The following is a 17713-nucleotide window of genomic DNA, read 5'->3' as shown; positions in this document are numbered from 1 at the left end:
GCAGTTTAGGGAAATTGGCTCTTTTTAAATTCAGTGTCCTTATATTGCCCCTCTGCTTCCTATAACTGTAATTAATACTGAAACTTATCGACCTATGGTCACTGTTTCCTAAGTTGTCCCGTATTTCTATATCCGTGAGCAGGTCTGTATTATTGGTAATCAGTAGGTCAAGTACTGCATTTTTTCTCGTCGGTGCATTCACCATCTGACCCATGAAATTGTCCTGCAAGATATTTAGGAACTGCCTAGCCTTGGCTGAGTGTGCGGTTCCTTCTGCCCAGTCTATATCTGGATAATTAAAGTCCCCCATTATAATGACGTTTCCTGTCCTTGCTGCCAATCCTATCTGTAAAATGAGGTCCGCCTCCCCCTCCTCCCTCAGGTTGGGGGGCCTATAGCATACGCCCAATATTACCTTCCCCACCGTGCCTTCCCTTTAAAGCTCTACCCATAGGGATTCTGCTTCGTCCATAGCTCCATTATTAATATCATCCCTCATATTTACCTGTACACTGTTCTTAATATACAGACATACCCCTCCTCCTTTTTTTACCCTCTCTATCTCTGCGATAAAGGGAATACCCCTGAATGGTTGCCATCCATTCATGAGAGCTGTCAAACCAAGTCTCAGTTATCCCCACAAAATCTAAGTCCTCCTCAAACATCAGCAGCTCCAGCTCTCCCATCTTGTTGGCCAGGCTTCTGGCATTGGTATACAACCCTCTTAATTTTGTCCGGTTACCTATATCCTTGTTTGATGTTTTTAGGCTGCTCTCCTGATTTTTCCCCATACCCACCCTGGGTATAGGAGCTCCGAACACCCTACCGCTAATGCCCCCATTTCTGCCCTCTGAAACTTGCTTTCCACTGGCTAATTCTACATCTGTACCCTCCCCCCCATTCCCTAGTTTAAAAGCCCCTCTAACTTTTTGGCCATCCTCGCACCCAGTACGGCTGCACCCTCCCCATTTAGGTGCAATCCGTCCCTACAAAAGAGCTGGTGGCCGACTGAGAAGTCGGCCCAGTTCTCCAGGAACCCCAAACCCTCCTTACTACACCAGCTCCTCAGCCACTTGTTAACTTCCCTAATCTCCCGCTGCCTCTCTGGTGTGGCTCGAGGTACAGGTAGTATTTCGGAAAATACTACCTTGGAGGTCCTTATCCTCAACTTAGCGCCTAAGTCCCTGAAATCGTTTAGGACTCTCCAACTTCCTCTGCCTATGTCATTGGTACCCACGTGTACCATGACAGCTGGGTCTTCCCCAGCCCCACCCAAAAATCTGTCCACCCGAACTACTAATGCCATCATTTACCATGTCAAAGAGATGAACAAAGACCGATATGTCTGAAGTCCAGCCTGTGTGACAACCATGGCTGCTTCCATTGATATCATAGAAAAGTAAATGCAGAAACAAATTGATAGGAAGCGTGTCATTTGCAGGATTACCAGGTAAAAATAAATAGAAAAACCATAAAAAAATGTATGCTGCCACAACATCTAAGGACAGGTAAACTGCATTATATTTCATTTTTGTTTTGGGGTTTAGCTACGGTTTATTGCATATCTCTAACATCATATTTTTATATTACTGCCCAGCAGTTTTAGTAAAATGCAGTCCTCATTGAAATATGCATCTCCTCCTAGGTGCTGCCCCCCAAAGACATTCTGCTCTTGCATCAGCCTGCAGCCCTCTTCCAGGTATATTGACAGCCAGCACCATTCAGGGCATATTCCCATGAATTTGTTGCGGTAAAATACGGAAATGCATGCTAAATGTGTTGGTGCTATGTGGTACCATCTATTCTGAATGACACCCCAAAAAACCTTACCAACAGACATGCAGCGCAGTGTGCTGTCAGAAGCAGTATATGCACTTGTGTTGGTATGTTAGGCCATACAAATGACCTAACTGCTGTAACGCAACACACACCAATGCACTGAGATTGTGTGAATGGCCCCTTGACCCAGCTCCCTGTGCACTCAAGCTGTTATGGACACACACCCTGGGTGTGTGTCATCACACTGGCCTAGGCTCATAGGAGAAGGCTGTAGAGCAGGGTCTCCAAACTATGGCCCTCCATCTCTTGTGGAACTACACGTCCCATGAGGCCATGGGCGTCCGCATGGGGGGGGACAAGGGGGAAAGGCCCCCCCCCCCCCAGAATCTCAACTTCCCCTTTAAAGTGGTTGTTAAGCCACTTTATACCATCCTGTCTGGTCTGTTTAATAATCCTGTGTGCCCGTGCCCCTGTGTATATGTTTTAAAAAAATAAGCTGTTCTTTAACAGTTTTCAGAGCACCGATCGCCGCTCACGTGACCCGCCAGCTCTCTCCTTTCTCTGTCTCACAGCTGCCTGCGGATTCCCCGCTGACATCAGTTGGGAGGCAAGGAGGAGAGGCAGAGAGGAGGAGAGAGGCGGCAGGTCACGTGAGCGGCAATTGGCGCTCTGAAAACTGGTAAAGAGCGGCTTATTTTTCCCCTTTAAAAATAAAAACTCGCAAGTCACGGCTTGTGCGGTGACTGACGTTGGCAGCCGCATGGACAACTGTCCTCAGCCCCACGCCCCCGCGCTATCATTCCAGGAGAGGGGGAGCCTGGGGCAAGGAAATTGAGGAGACTTGCAGCCCCGTGCACAGAGGCATGGCACGTGACATCACAGCACGTACTGACGTCGCGTGCATGCATGCGCCGCCTGCACAGACCCAAAACAGAGAGAGTCAGCTTTGCTTTTTCATCAGGTTTCTCAAAGTCATTATGCACTTTATGTGATATGACTAAGCCCCTCTCCTTCATGACATTGTTGAAAAGGGGCGGAGCATGATCAACCTTAAAATTATGCCCCCCCCGGAAAAAGTTCTGCGGACACCCATGCATGAGCTGTTGTAAACTCTGACATTCACAGACATGACTAGGCATGATGAGAATTGTAGTTTCTGAACTACTGGAGGCCCATAGTTTGGAGACCCCTGCCGAAGAAAAGGGGACACTATTAAGCACTAGCCACTTTTCAAGAATGGGATCAGAAGAGGAAGGAGCCCAGGATGTTACATAACTGGCCAAAAGACATCTGGATTTAAGGTATGCAGTAAAACTAATTAGTAAAAACAAAGGTGTTAATTAAAGCAAGCAGATTGGTAGCTGAAAGGCCGGAGTGTAGAGACACAGAACATTTCATGCTCACCTCTGGCAGGGTAGGTGGTACAGGTGTACTGACAACTTCCTCTTCTCTAAAACAGAAAAAAAGAGAAATGTCAGAAAACATATTTATAGCATAGATTTCTATTTTCATCACTAGTCTATAAAGGACAAATATGCCCGAGTGTTGATAGTCAAAGATTTTTCCTTTGTGCATGGCTCATTATGGCATCTGAAAATGTCATTTTATCTTTGGGCATGTGTTCAGGAATACATGCAGCACTTTCAAAAGATCATTTTCAATTTTTAGAAATTATTATTTCATTCAATCATCTTTTGTGCTTTTGCCTATTTCTGTGATAGATAGCTGCACTGCCCTTGTCTGTCTACAAAGAACGCTTGATACTAAAGTGAATACTGGCAGAAAACATTTTAAATGAACTGCCGCTGTGTCCAATCTTAAATTATTATGCTTCATAAACCATAAAACCAACAGTGTAATCCTGCAGTATCCAAAAAAGGTTACCACCTTACTAAATGAATACAAACCACCACCATTAAAAACAAAATACAAATGACTACACAACTGTAAAGGTAGCCATTATAGTTTGCAAGCTCTCACCAGCAGGGCCCTCCTGTTGCTCTTATTCAGAATCGTATTGTAACGGCACTATTTCCCTGCACAAACTGTGCCGCTATTTATTAATAAAAATAATAGTTTGCTCTAAAATGCTTATTTCAATATTTAGAAGTTGAAAATGCATATATTTTTTTAACTGCAATATTTTTTTTTATAACATCCAAATCTTACAAATAAACCTGAAAATGTGGAGTAAGCCCAAATTAGATGACATTCAGTTCATTAAAGCAGTGGATATCATAAGACTTAAATAAAATTCTGTTTTCATCTTTTTTTTTTTCCATCATTCTTTGCATCTCAGTGTCCAAGTGCCCAACAACTCATGTTAGTCTTCTGAAACCATTGCAAACTTTCTTTCTAACCTTTGCCAGCTTGAATCCTCTAATTGGTTATTTTCAGATCCCAGAGCCTGGCGCAATAACTACATCTTGTTCTGATTTTTTTTACTAAGAATACAAAGAATCTACCAACAAGCCTACCTATTTACTGGAGTAATTGCAAGAAAAATGTTCCTATTTACATTAATTGAAATTTTCTAGAATATAGAATAATGAATTCCCTCTCTCCAATTCTTATACTGTAAATTTGCATTTCGGCTTCATGCCCACTGGTTTTTTATATACACTGTTTCTCCTGACAGGAGAAAATCAGCGTTAAAAACTTTAAGCTGGATTTTCTCTTTTATTTCATTGGCCAGAATTTTCATTTATTCTGGGCATTAAAACTAATAAATGTTGTAGTGATAAATGCGCCTAGCGATTAGGAGCATTTAGATGTGTTTAGGGGTTTTTGGCATTTTATATGCCCAAATGCTCCTCTCTTAACCACTTGAGCCCCGGAAGATTTTACCCCCTTCCTGACCAGGCCCTATTTTGCAATTCGGCACTGCGTGACTTTAACGTGACTTTGCGCGGGCGTGCGATGCTGTACCCAAATTAAATTGGCGTCCTTTTTTTCCCACAAAAAGAGCTTTCTTTTGGTGGTTTTTGATCACCTGTGCGATTTTTTCTTTTTGCGCTATAAACAAAAAAAGAGCGACAATTTTGAAAAAATAACAATATTTTTCACATTTTTTATATGAAATTCCCCAAAAAAAAATTTCAAAATCTAAATTTTTTAACATTTTAGGCCAATTTGTTTTCTGCTACCTATGTTTGGTAAAAAAAAATCGCAATAAGCATATTTTGATTGGTTTGCACAAATGTTATTGCGTTTACTAACTAAGGGAAAGATTTCTGTCATTTTTATTGTTTTTTTTTTAACGAGTAATGGCGGTGATCTGCGTTTTTTTTTTTTTTGCGGGACTGTGACATAGCGGCGGACAGATTGGACCCTTGACTGACATTTTTTACAGTTTTGGAGGTACCAGTGACATTACTACAGTAATCAGTGCTATACGTATGCACTGTTACTGTAAAAATGAAAGGGGTTAACTTTATTGGTGATGCAGGGGTTAAGTGTGTCCCTAGGGGCGTGCTTCTAACAGTAAAGGGGTGTGGCTAGTGATGTAACCACAGAGACATACAATCCTACATAGCAGGATCGTATGATCTCTGCAGTTAGACCAGGGAGAATGACAGGCAGCTTTGTTTACAATAGCCACCTGCCATTCTCCCTCTCCACCGGGAGATCGCGAGTGACCGGCGGACATCGGGTCCGCCGGTCACACGTGTGGACATGTTAGGGAACGAGCGGGAGCTCGCCCCCTAGAGGCTCTCAGGCAAGCGACATAGTACTACGTCACTTTTCCTGTACGGGGCTGACCGTCGCAGTAAATATTCGTGCGGCGGTCGGCAAGCGGTTAAACACGATTCTTCTGTGTTCAGAAGAAGATCTTTGACTGCCTCTAAACTCTGCTGCACTCAAACTCTGGTAAAAGCCTATGTGTGGATGGATACATAGGATTTATTGAGTTGAGTTCAGGGGCTTTGCCAAAAAAAAACACAAAAGCTCCTAAACTTGAGTTTAGGAGCAGCAGGGTGCTTGAGGCCTTACAATTCTTGTGGAGGATCCTACATGCAACAGGTTTCTCTTCAGATTGTATTCCCTCCTTGGTCCCCCCCCCCCCCCCCCCGGCTTTAAACATCCATTTGGGGAATTGGAATTGTGCATTAAGAGGGGTGGTGACCTGAATGCATAGAGTAAATAATGTGCCACATCCTATTGCAAACTGTTCGAGCTGGGAATATCGAGCTAGGAATATAAATATGGACTTTCAAGGCACTTGTGTAAAAAATATATCAAAGTTTATTTGTATATAAAACTAACAAACAATTTAAAAAAGCAAAAAACATTCAATATTGTTAGATAGAACAAATATAACTAAATCGTAGCCCCTACTAGCCATAACAGTCATAAGGCCAAATCCCCTAAGGGGATAGTGATACATATACCAAGAGCCCCTCGGGGGATGTCAGCGTGGCTGCGTTGCTAATTGGGGGTAATAGGAGTGTCAGCTCAATATGTTTTGCAAAATCGCTTCTTCAGGAGCGTGACTCCCATTGGACGTAATTAGAAGACTGGTAAACTGGAATGGTCGGTGTATACAGTGTGGATCCACCAGAGGTACAATATGGTCAGCGAAGCTAATAGATAAACCGAGAGATATAGCTGTATAATATGAAGGAGTCCATAAGATGACAAGGTAATACTCCCCTAGGTTCTTGAAAGTATCAGAGGTATTTATTCCCTTGCCTCTTGGTGACAAAGATCACCCCATGTATTTGCAGTAATGGGTATAGTATTCCCAAAGACGACCAACGTGAGATAATATTGGGTCCATGCAGTAATAAACGAAATCTGGTAGTAGATCCAACGTGAAACCGCCATAACCCTATGGGGAGACCGCCGCCATAGTATTACCCCCAATTAGCAGCGCAGTAAGTAAATATAAATGGATAAATACCTTTTCTCATCAGCAGTATATAGCAGTCTTGTGACTTGTATCTGTTCCTAGTAAAGCTTGTAGGAGGAGTTTTCATTCTCCCCTGATCCTCTATCTGGACAGTATTGATTGGCCCTGTGCTGATCACATGCACCCTCTCAAGAAAAAAAAAAAAACTCTCTAGCTCTAGCAATACACACCAAACTGCAGCCCATCCCCTGGCTCTGTAAATATCAGGTTATTTTTTTGGGACAATGAAAGAAGAGGAGGATCAGAGAAGACAGGATCAAACATCCTTTATACACAATGCGAATGATTAACCCCTTAGGTCCCACAGTGCGTATAACAAGCATGCTTTACTGCATATACAGACTGATTTTACTGTTGTGGGTTTAGTATCACTTTATTGGCTGCCCGCACGTCTGCTAAAAGGCAGCGTGTTTCTTTGTACTGCACTGCTAATTCTTAATGAAAAAAAATCCTATTGAAATCGCAATCATTTAATAAGGAATTAATTTAATTAGGAATTTAATAGGAATCATTTAACAGTTTTTCTGCATTCAGCATCAGCATATATGAGATGTGCATGGGGTTTACAATAATTTTACACATAGATAGTGATTTATCAAGAACATCTACTTCACATGTGTCAAACACAAGGCCGGGGGCCAAATCTGGCCCTCCGGCCATCTCATGTGGCCCTCACACCTCTCCTGCAGCTGCAGAAGAGCTCCAGGCTTCCTTTTGTTCCCCTCCAGACCCTGCACTTTCTGCTTTCCAGCAATGCCGCCAGCTTCTTCTCAGCAGCAGTTTAAAGTAAGGGGAGCACTGTGATGTAAGGGAGGGTGGAGGACTCTTGACTGCTGATGGTGGGAGTGCTTTTGTCATATAAGTAGGGGTGGTAATCTGGACATCTAGTCTTACAGATACAACTGGCCCTTTGAGGGCAATCATAATGCTGATGTGGACCATGATGAAACTGAGTTTGACATCCCTGATCTACGTGTAGAAAAAAGTTAGACTGATGTAGCTTTAAGACTTTAAAATGTGCCTTTGTGCAGTCATATAAAAATGTCATAATAAAGAATTGAATGTTAGGAAAATGTGCATGACAGTGATCCTTTTTTTTTTTTTAATGTATACCTACTACCAGGGCCACTGACGTGGGGTACCACCAGTCATCCTGTAGGGAGCCCGGGCACATAGGGGAAGCCAGACAGGGAGGGGGATTGGTTTGGTGGGGCAGGGGTTCATTACTGTAACAATGCCCTGTGCGGCTCTCTGCAGCAGCTGAAAGCCGGTTTCTCTCCATCTCCCTCCTGTCGGCTTTCAGCTGCTGGAGAGAAACACACACAGGGCATCACTCCTATAATAGTCTCCCCATCCCACCGCACCGATCCCCCTTCCCTGCCCTGCCTATATTGGATTCCCTCCTGTGTGCCCGGGGACCGCAGATCTCTGAAAAGGCTGAGCCAGCTATCGGTCCAGGCATATGGTCAGGATCTTTTCAGGGCCTGGACCGGTTCTGTGACATCAGTTGACTTCAACCTGCTGTCAGCTGAAAACTGGTCACAGGAGTGCAGAACGAACTTCGCTCCTGGAATATATAGAAGTATAGCCAAATAGCTTTGGTTCTACTTCTCCTTTAACACACATGATTTCAGAAAAGGCATAGACAAACATGTAACAACAAATAGACAAACATGACCTAAGCATACAGAATGGCTTGACTTTATGGCCTTTTTGAAAACAGCACTGTAGTCCGACAATAGGATATAATAGATTCACATACTTCTAATTAAAACATTTTTACTGTTTAAACCAGGAGTCTCCAAACTATCTGGCCCTCTATAAGATTTTATCTGGACCACAGCTAGGGTCTGTGGTGTATCTTCATCCTAATGCAGACTCTGATGTAAGGGGAAATCTGAGAATGACTCTAATGTAAGGGGAACTCTGATGGAGACCCTGATGTAAGGGGGGACTCTAGGGGGGACCCTGATGTAAGGGGGGTGCTGATGGGGAATCTGATGTAAGGGGGGATGATCGGGACCCTGTTGTGGGGGTGGGCTCTGATGGGGACCCTGAGGTAAAGGGGGACCCTGAGGTAAAGGGGGATTCTGATGGAGACAGACATGATGTAAGTGGGGATGCTGGCAGGGAATCCGATGTAAGGGTGGGTTTGATGGGGACCCTGAAGCAAGGGGGACTCTAATGGTGAATCTAATGTAGGACTCTAATGTGAGGGGGACTCTTATGTAAGGGGGACCCTGATGTAAGGGGTCTGTCCTGCATGCTGTTTATTCCACAGCCTCCTGAAATGCTGCTGTCACTTTCTCTTTAGCAACACGCATCAAATTTATAGACTGAGGCTCGGTTCACATATATGCAAACTGGATGCGTTTTTAACCGCATCCAATTTACATAACGTGAATGTGTACGGCTTTCAATGCAGCTGGTTCACACATGTGCGGGAAGGCCGCGGTTCAGTTTAAAAGGGTCCTGTGCATTTTTGGGTCCAATTCAGGTGGGATGTCAGGTAATAATTTGCACCTGAATCGCACCTGAACCAGTGAACAGAACTGCACCGGACTGCTGCACTAAAACCATGGCCACATATGTGTGAGCCCAGCATTAAAGAAAACGTACCCCTTTCTGTGTAAGGTCTGCACTCTGCTCTCCCAAGTAAGCAGCCAATGGGAAGGATGCTTTTAAATGTTTTGTAAATGCTTGCTTAGCAATGGCAGCACTAAGTGCAGACCTGAAGTGGTCTAGTGGTTAGATTACTTGGCTTTGCAACGTGTAATAATAAGTTCGATTCTACAGACAGATGAGATCATGAAATCACTTAAGATGATGTAAGTTTGCAAGCGCTTCTGGGTGTATTTACGTGATGTACATTATTTAAAAAAACTTACCAGGAAAGGTTAAAGGACCTTAACATGTATAGCTTGGAAGAAAGAAGAGACAGAGGGAATATGATAGAAACTTTTAAATACATAAAGGGAATCAACTCGGTAAAGGAGGAGAGCATATTTAAAAGAAGAAAAACTACCACAAGAGGACACAGTTTTAAATTAGAGGGGCAAAGGTTTAAAAGTAATATGAGGAAGTATTACTTTACTGAGAGAGTAGTGGATGCATGGAATAACCTTCCTGCAGAAGTGGTAGCTGCAAATACAGTGAAGGAGTTTAAGCATGCATGGGATAGGCATAAGGCTATCCTTCATATAAGATAGGGCCAGGGACTATTCATAGGATTCAGATATATTGGGCAGACTAGATGGGCCAAATGGTTCTTATCTGCCGACACATTCTATGTTTCTATGTTACTAGATGGAGGAAGCTTTGTATTCATTGCATGTAAAGTGTAACAAAAGCCAGGATTCAGCTTTAAATCCGAATGCTAAGTCCGAGTTATGCAACACTACTTTGATTGCTCTTACCTTAGAGTTTATTGTTGTACACCAGTTTGAATGTGCCTGTACCACATTGTAATATTCTTGTACCACATGTTTTATGCTCATGTTCATGTCTAAAATTCTTTAATAAAAAGTTATTAAACAAAAAATCCGAATGCTAAACATGTCAATTTGTTTCAGTCAGAATAAAGATTCTGACAAATTTTTGGTTATTCAGAGATTCTGGTCGATCGTTTTGTTAAAAATTAGTTTTGTTTATTCGTTTTCTAACAAATTAAAATTTTTCGGAACAATTAGAATTTGGATCGGTCAAAAAGAGATCGATTGATTCGAATTCTGTATGAAGAATAGCTGGTTGTTAGGCAGTGGGCTGGAAAGCCAGCTGCCTTAACAATCAATGTCTCATCGGCCTTCCCCACTAACAGCTGAAATATAAACAAAACAATGTCGGCAATATAAAATTCTAAAAAAAAACAGCAAGAGGTCACCCCCAAAATCCATACAAGACCTTCATCTGAGCATGCAGACCTCCGGCCATCCCAAAGCACCTTGTTCCCATGTTGATGGGAACAAGGGCCTCTTCCCTACAACCCTGGGCAGTGGTTTAACAAGGGGGCCCCCAGATCCCGCCCTATGTGAATGAGTATGGGGTACATAGTACCCCTACCCAATCACCAAAAAAGTGAATAAAGACCATACATGAGTTTTTGACAATTCTTTTATTAAAACATAAAATAGAATGTCCCCCAATGTAGATCTATCATCAATCACGCCACCCGCTGCCACCTTTGGACCCGAAAAAAAAACCTCTGGCCTCATTGAACGCTCCTCGCCAACTACCTGCTCCTCCATCTGACATTTCTTAAATAGGTAAGGGGGGGAGTCACCCAATGACGCCAGCGGGTAACCCCCACCTCCTTGTTACATTATTGGCCCAGCATGGCCCGGTTGGTGTTTTTAACAAGAGGCGGGGGTCACCTGCTGACGTCATTCATCTGGTGACTCTGCCCCTTAGCTATTTAAGAATTTCGATGGAGGAGCAGGCAGTTGGTGGGGAGCATTTGAGTAGGCTGGAGGTTTATTTTTTTTTTCATGTCCAGTGGTGGCGGAGGGTGGCGTGATTGATGATGGATCTACATCAGGGGGACATTGTTTTTTATTTTTTAATAAAGGATTAGATTGTAAGCTTCAACAAGCAGGGCCTTCTGATTCCTCCTGTATTAAATTGTATTGTAATTGTACTGTCTGTCCTTACGATGTAAAACGCTGCGCAAACTGTTGGCGCTATATAAATCCTGTATATTAATAATAATTGTCAAAAACTCATGTCTTTATTCACTTTTTACACTTTTTAGTTGAATGGGTAGGGGTACTATGTACCCCATACTCATTCACATGGGGGCGGGGTGGGATCTGGGGGACCCCTTGTTAAAGGGAGCTTCCAGATTCAAATGAAGAACATGGGGACAAGGTGCTTAAAAGGTAGTGAGGGTAATTCATAAAGAGTGTCAGAGACAGGTGTAAGCTCTGTCGAGCAGGGCCCTCTGATTCCTCCTGTATTGAATTGTATTGTAACTGTACTGTCCTCCCTCATGTTGTAAAGTGTTACGCAAACTGTTGGCGCTATATAAATCCTGTATTATAATAATAATATTACATGAAATTGTCAGAGCCCGAGACTGAAGTGATTGTCCATACTGGATATTCCTTCCTCAGTGCGCTCTCTCCTCAGCACTGTACCCATCACACTGACATGCGCATGGCCAAGGAGTTTAGTACTATGGGTGGGAGAAGCCCGATAGGGAACTGAGAGACTAAATCTCTATCAGGTCAGTCATGCTATTGATTGACAGCCACTACTTAGTGCAACTGAGGCTTTCTAATCTGCCCATTACCATCCACTGTCAATCAAAAGAAAGGCAGACCTGATGAGAACTAGTCTTTCAGCTCTATATCAGGTTCCACCCGCCCGGTGACTCAAGTCATTTTCCATGTATGGCCATTGGCATGACAATGACATCACAACTATCCTTGGCCCCTTTGTTTAAAATAAGCTTCTGGCCATAGAATCTCTGAACTGACAACTGAATGGAGATTAGTATAGAGGCCTGAGTCACATTTATGACAGCTTCCCAGCACAGACATGCTCCACTCTGAGAACTGTCTATATACCAGATCAGAGTTGATCTTAACCACTTGAAGACCCAGCCTTTTCTGACACTTTTTGTTTACAAGTAAAAATCTGTATTTCTTGGTAGAAAATCACATAGAAAATTATATATATATATTTTAGTGGGGGCCCTAGAGAATAAAATGGTGGTCATTGCAATTTTTTATGTCACACTGTATTTGTGCAATGGTTTTTCAAATGTAATTTTTTGCGAAAAAATACACTTTAATACATGTTAATGCAAAAAAACACAATGTATAACCCACAATGTAGAACCGCAGGCCGGCCTGCGCCATTACGTCACGTCCGGGAGGTGACGTCAGGAGCGAGCCACCGTGCGTTCCGACAACCAGGAAGTGCCGGCAACCACCGGCAAGGACCGCGGGAGCCGTGACCGCTGGAGGCCATCCTGAACATTCCACTGGACTGACATTCTCTTCACACATGGACAACCTTTTAATATGGATCCTACATCCTTGTTTGTGAGTACTACAGCCTATGAGACCGCTTATTAAACTTTCATGCTACACTTAGATTGGCGCTTTGTGTTTTTCCTACAGTTCACTACAAGTGCTTCCTTCTTGCTTGCCACAGGAGCTGCCTCTCTAGTGACTCTGCATGAACTGTTTTATTTATGGACTTCTCTCCCTCTCCCTTGTAGGCCCTGGGGGTGCAGAGGTACTCACACAGTCCAGTCCTTGTCCTGCAGCTGTAGGTGAAACTGCTTTTAGGCTTTTAACTGGGCTAGTTTCTTTCCTGGCTTTGCAGGCTGTCCTTCCCCCAGGTGAATTGTAGGACACTGAAGATCCCTCTTTCAGCTTCCTTTTTTCAATCTCAAGCCTGAAGGTAGACCCCTCCTTCTTGAGGGCCCCCTCCCAGGCCACACACACAGCAGCACTTCAGCACTCCATCTTCCACCCGACTCTTCTTTCCCCTTGTTGGCCAGGCTCAACAATATTTATAGGCCTGGAACCCATAAGGGCCTGTCAAGCCTTCAGCCTGGGAATTGGTCAGACTTCCATAATTATTCAGATCGCTGCCCCTATACCCCTGCCCACTAGGCTTCTACACGTTTCCATGAAACCTCCAGAACCAGGGGGAGGAGATAGAGGCCTGGTCTGTAGAGACGTCCAGCTTGACCTGAATCTGAACCCTGACTCAATTAACAGACTCATGCAACTACCAAGAGTAAAGTCAATTTCCCTACGCCTATTCTAGAGGGTGCCACATATGCATTTGCCTCTGCATGCAAGCCTGGTACTCGTTTATGGACACAGTGGGGACTTCCATTCTCTGATCAGCTCTATGATGGGATCCTGGGCTTCCTGATCACATGGGAGAGCCCAGATAGGCACCAGCAGGTGGGGGGAAGGGGGGCCATTCCGACAGGTTCTTAAAATGGAGGAAAAGCAACTTGAATTTGTCACATGCAATGGTACTTGTACTCACACTGTACTCACAAATGCGTGCTTCAAATTGGCACAGGTAGTTTTAAGGGAACCCACCACCATAAAACTGCTGTAAATACTTTACTGAATTCCCCTGACTGTGCTCTAGTGGGCCGATTTAATTCAAGTGCAGCTGTGCCAGTAAAGGCAGGGCCATCTTACCAAATGGTCACGCTGGGAAGTTGCCTGGGGGCCCCACTTGCCAGGGGGGCCCCCCTGCCCAGCAACCCAGCCCCAGCCAAGCATTAGTCCCGATTTCTGTGTGCATCCAGCCGCCAAACTTAGCAGGTGGCAAGCGCCGGTCGGCCCTGCGCTGCTGTCAGGCCACTTGGGCCGAGGAGGGGCAGCCCACAACTGCAGTAATGCCTGTCCACCTCCACGGGAACAGGCACAAACAGGACAGTCGAGTCTGACTTCCGTCCGTGTGTGTGTTCACCGGACCCAGCCGCCGAAGTTGGAAGCTGAAATTAGCCTTGCACTGCAGGACCAATAAATATCGCCTTATCGATAATTTGCATTTTTATTCTCATGGGTGATTGTGTAAGCAGGGCCCTAGTCCCTAGTGCACTGCATTGCCCGGGGCCCTTTAATGCTCTTAAAATGGCACTAAAGGCATTATCGCTGTATCTGTTTTACCGACTGGGTAGGCTCTCCTCAAGGCCCCAGCTCTCAGCTTATGAGTCTATAATGCAAATTTCCATTGCCAAACAGTGTCCTCCTCCCCCATCCATCCTTTAACTATGTCTGATTTTCTGCAGACTGTAAATTGCACTTAGTAATTAGCTTTTCTCTTTAGTAAAGAATGTCTACTGTGCACAACTTTAGGAATGCCTAGTGGTAATGAACTAATGAACTGTGCTGGCAGCATGTGCTATATAATGTAAAATGTTCAAAATGCCAGTGTCCCAGAATTCATTATCTTTCTGCAGAATTTGTATTTTATGGAAAGAGCTTTTTGTTCCCTGACTTTTGGATAGTGTACTGTTAGTTTTAGAAAAGCACATATGGCACTTTTCCACTGCAAGTACCGGCTCGGCTCCACTCGGCCCTGCTTGGCTCTGTTTGGTTTTCCACTGCATGGTACCGCATGGTATGGTGTTGGAACGGTTTGGTACGGTTTGATGATTCTCTGACCAATCAGTGGCTAGTAGTGACAAACAGTCAAGGCTGCATGCAAAGGATTGTGGGATATGGTACCGGTACGGCCCTCTTGGAACCACAACTGAGGTGGTACTGTTTAAGCGAGCCGTGCCGTTCGGTTCCATGTAGTGGAAAAGCGCCGCCGTACCGTACCGTACCGAACCGTTCCAACACCGTACCATGTGGTACAATGCAGTGGAAAAGCACAAAAGCGAGCTGAACCGTTCAGTTCCATGTAGTGGAAAAGCGCCATAAATTCTTTAACTTCCATAAAATTTTGAAGTTGAATGTAGTTCCAATACGTAATGGAAGTTCCATTACGTATTGGAACTACATTCAACTTCATAATTTTATACGAAATCACAAACAAAAACCTCTTCTGACAGAGCCCCTAACGGTTTTCGAGAAGATTTGCAAGGACCAATTGCCTTTTCCTAAAACCACTTCTCAAGCGTATAAGTGGATCGCTCATACCACTACGCAACCACCGGACACATCTAAAAAGATGCGGGAGCGGGACCTAAATTGCACTATCTCTGACAAAAATTGGGAGAAGGCATGTGTCTTTACCCATAGATGCTCTTTGAGTACTAAGATTCAGGAAACGGCATTCAAAATACACACACAATGGTATATTACACCGGTGAAATTAAGGGCATGGTCCTTGCGGTACTCGGAAACTTGTTGGAGGTGCTTAGCTCATAAAGGTACTTTTGTTCACTTATGGTGGTCTTGTGATTTAATACAAGCTTACTGGGTTAAGATCATAAATCTAATAAAGCTCATCACAGATATCTCCTTAGACCTGAATGCTGCTTGTTTGCTGCATGTTAATAATTTCTCATATAAAAAATCCAAACGCTCTCTCTCGAGACACCTGCTTAATGCAGCCAAAACTATCATACCTCTTCATTGGAATACTCAAAATATTCCTTCTAATAAAGAATGGGCCGATAAGGTAAAGTCAATTTATGAAATGGAGGAGATTGTGGCTATCAAAAAGGAAAATGATATCCCTTTCCACAAAATGTGGAGACCCTGGTTGATGTTCACGCTCTCCGACAACTTTCTAACACTAATATCACATTAGCTCCCAATGCTGGTCTATATAGATATAATGATTACACTCAGCAGGTGAATGCATTGTTTGCTTTCTGAAAATTGGGCGATATATAATATCTATATTACCCTCCCTTCACCCCCCCCCCTCCTCCCCCACCTACTCCTCTTCCTTCATCTCTTTCCCTTTTTCCACTCTTTCTATACTTTTTATTACTGGCCCCTCTGGCCAAATTTTGGGGTGGGTCCTCTCCTAGGATCTCTCCTCGTGTTTGTTTACAGTTAGAACCGATCATAGACTACTTGGGCATAATGGTTTTTGTAATTCATACCCATGTTGATACCTAATTTGCTCTGTTCATGCACTAGTCACCAAATGTGATAGCCTTTTTTCGGATGTTTGTTCACAGTCTATGATCCTCAATAACTTGTTAATCTCTTTGATGTTACATTATTTGTGTTCATAATTGCACTAATTCTCAATAAAAAAATTTTATTGGAAAAAAAATGGTGTAATATATGCTGTTCATACTCACTATCAGATTTGTTTTCTGTATTCTGCAAAAAACCTGGTTGATCCTGCTGTTCTCTACATTCTGTCCATATCCCTAATTCAGCTAGGGATTTTGCAGTTGTGGTGGCAACTCTGCAAACTGCAAATTTCTATGCTGAGCATTTCCTCCCTATCACATCTGAGCAGCCCATGTGATAATGGAGTCACACATGTGGGCGTATACACAGTGGTAAATGACAGCCCACTCTCTTCCTCCTCCTCCATGCCCATTAACCAGCTAAACAAAATGGGGGCAGGATATTACATGTAGATAATTGGAGGCTTCACCTCCCTATTATTCTAAAGACTAGTACACACAGGCAGAATGTCGGGCAGCATCCGCCAGTTTTGGCTCATGTGTACTGCAGTCAGTCCAACGGAACCAGGCTGTTCGGCCAGCTTCTGTCGAAGGGGCATGACAGAAAAAGGTCTGCCGAGCGGTTCCCAATCATCGCTCTCAGCAATTGTCTGAGAGCAATGGCCGGAGTGTTCTGGCAGGCGTGCTGTCCCCCTCTCAGAACACAATAGCACAATAGGGGAGATCGCTCCACTAACATCAGATAGTTAGTACAATGGCTCATCCTGAGCTGTCCGTTTATTTTAGTTCAGCCCTGCTGGGTTGAACGAAAAAAAAAATACTAGTATGTACTAGGCTTAAGACAAAGGCTAGAGGAATGTTAAACAGGCTGTAACTGGTAGAAAGCTGCGCACAAAAAATATTAAAAATTTGATTCCAAATATATATTTTAAACATGTAAATAGAAAAGCTGCGCTAAACAATTGATATACTGTGAATTAGCAATATCACAGAACGGAGGTTAGGTTACAGTCCATACACATAGCACAGATTGAACATGTATAATGGTTTAGGACAGTCCACAGAAAGAGGATTCCAAGGTGCAGATGTAGGGATGATAAATCCACCACCAAAAGGTCACTCCAAAAATCTGTGCTATGTGTATGGACTGTAACCTAACCTCCTTTCTGTGATATTGCTAATTCACAGTATATCAATTGTTTAGCGCAGCTTTTCTATTTACATATCTATTCATAGTGTTTCCCACTACAGCTGCTGCTTTTTCGTTTTATCTAGCTTAGCGCAGTTATTTACATTTTACATATATTTTAAACAGTTTATTGTTATTAATTATTTATTTTTACTCTGTATTCCAAAGGCTGTTTTTTTTGAACATGTGACCAGCAGCAGAGGACTAGAAGCTCCTGCTTATGTTTCCCTGCAGACAGGCTGGGAAAGAGCTG

The 17713-nt window shown here is 43.5% G+C and overlaps 1 protein-coding gene across 1 annotated transcript in view; it reads right to left on the bottom strand.

The window, feature by feature from the left end:
• The window catches only part of LOC309567888 (uncharacterized protein), a 246936-nt gene that overhangs the window by 215206 nt on the left and 14017 nt on the right, over positions 1–17713 (bottom strand). The window contains exon 3 of the mRNA XM_082273403.1: positions 3184–3229. Within this exon, the coding sequence (XP_082129529.1) occupies positions 3184–3229 (46 nt within the window). The remainder of the gene's footprint in view (positions 1–3183; positions 3230–17713) is intronic.

The sequence above is a fragment of the Pelophylax lessonae genome (assembly GCF_965119305.1).
Source record: "Pelophylax lessonae genome assembly, chromosome: 12".
NCBI classification, from domain to species: Eukaryota; Metazoa; Chordata; class Amphibia; order Anura; family Ranidae; genus Pelophylax; species Pelophylax lessonae.
The sequence above is the reverse complement of the archived record's forward strand: the minus strand, read 5'-3'. Positions and strand labels throughout refer to the sequence as shown.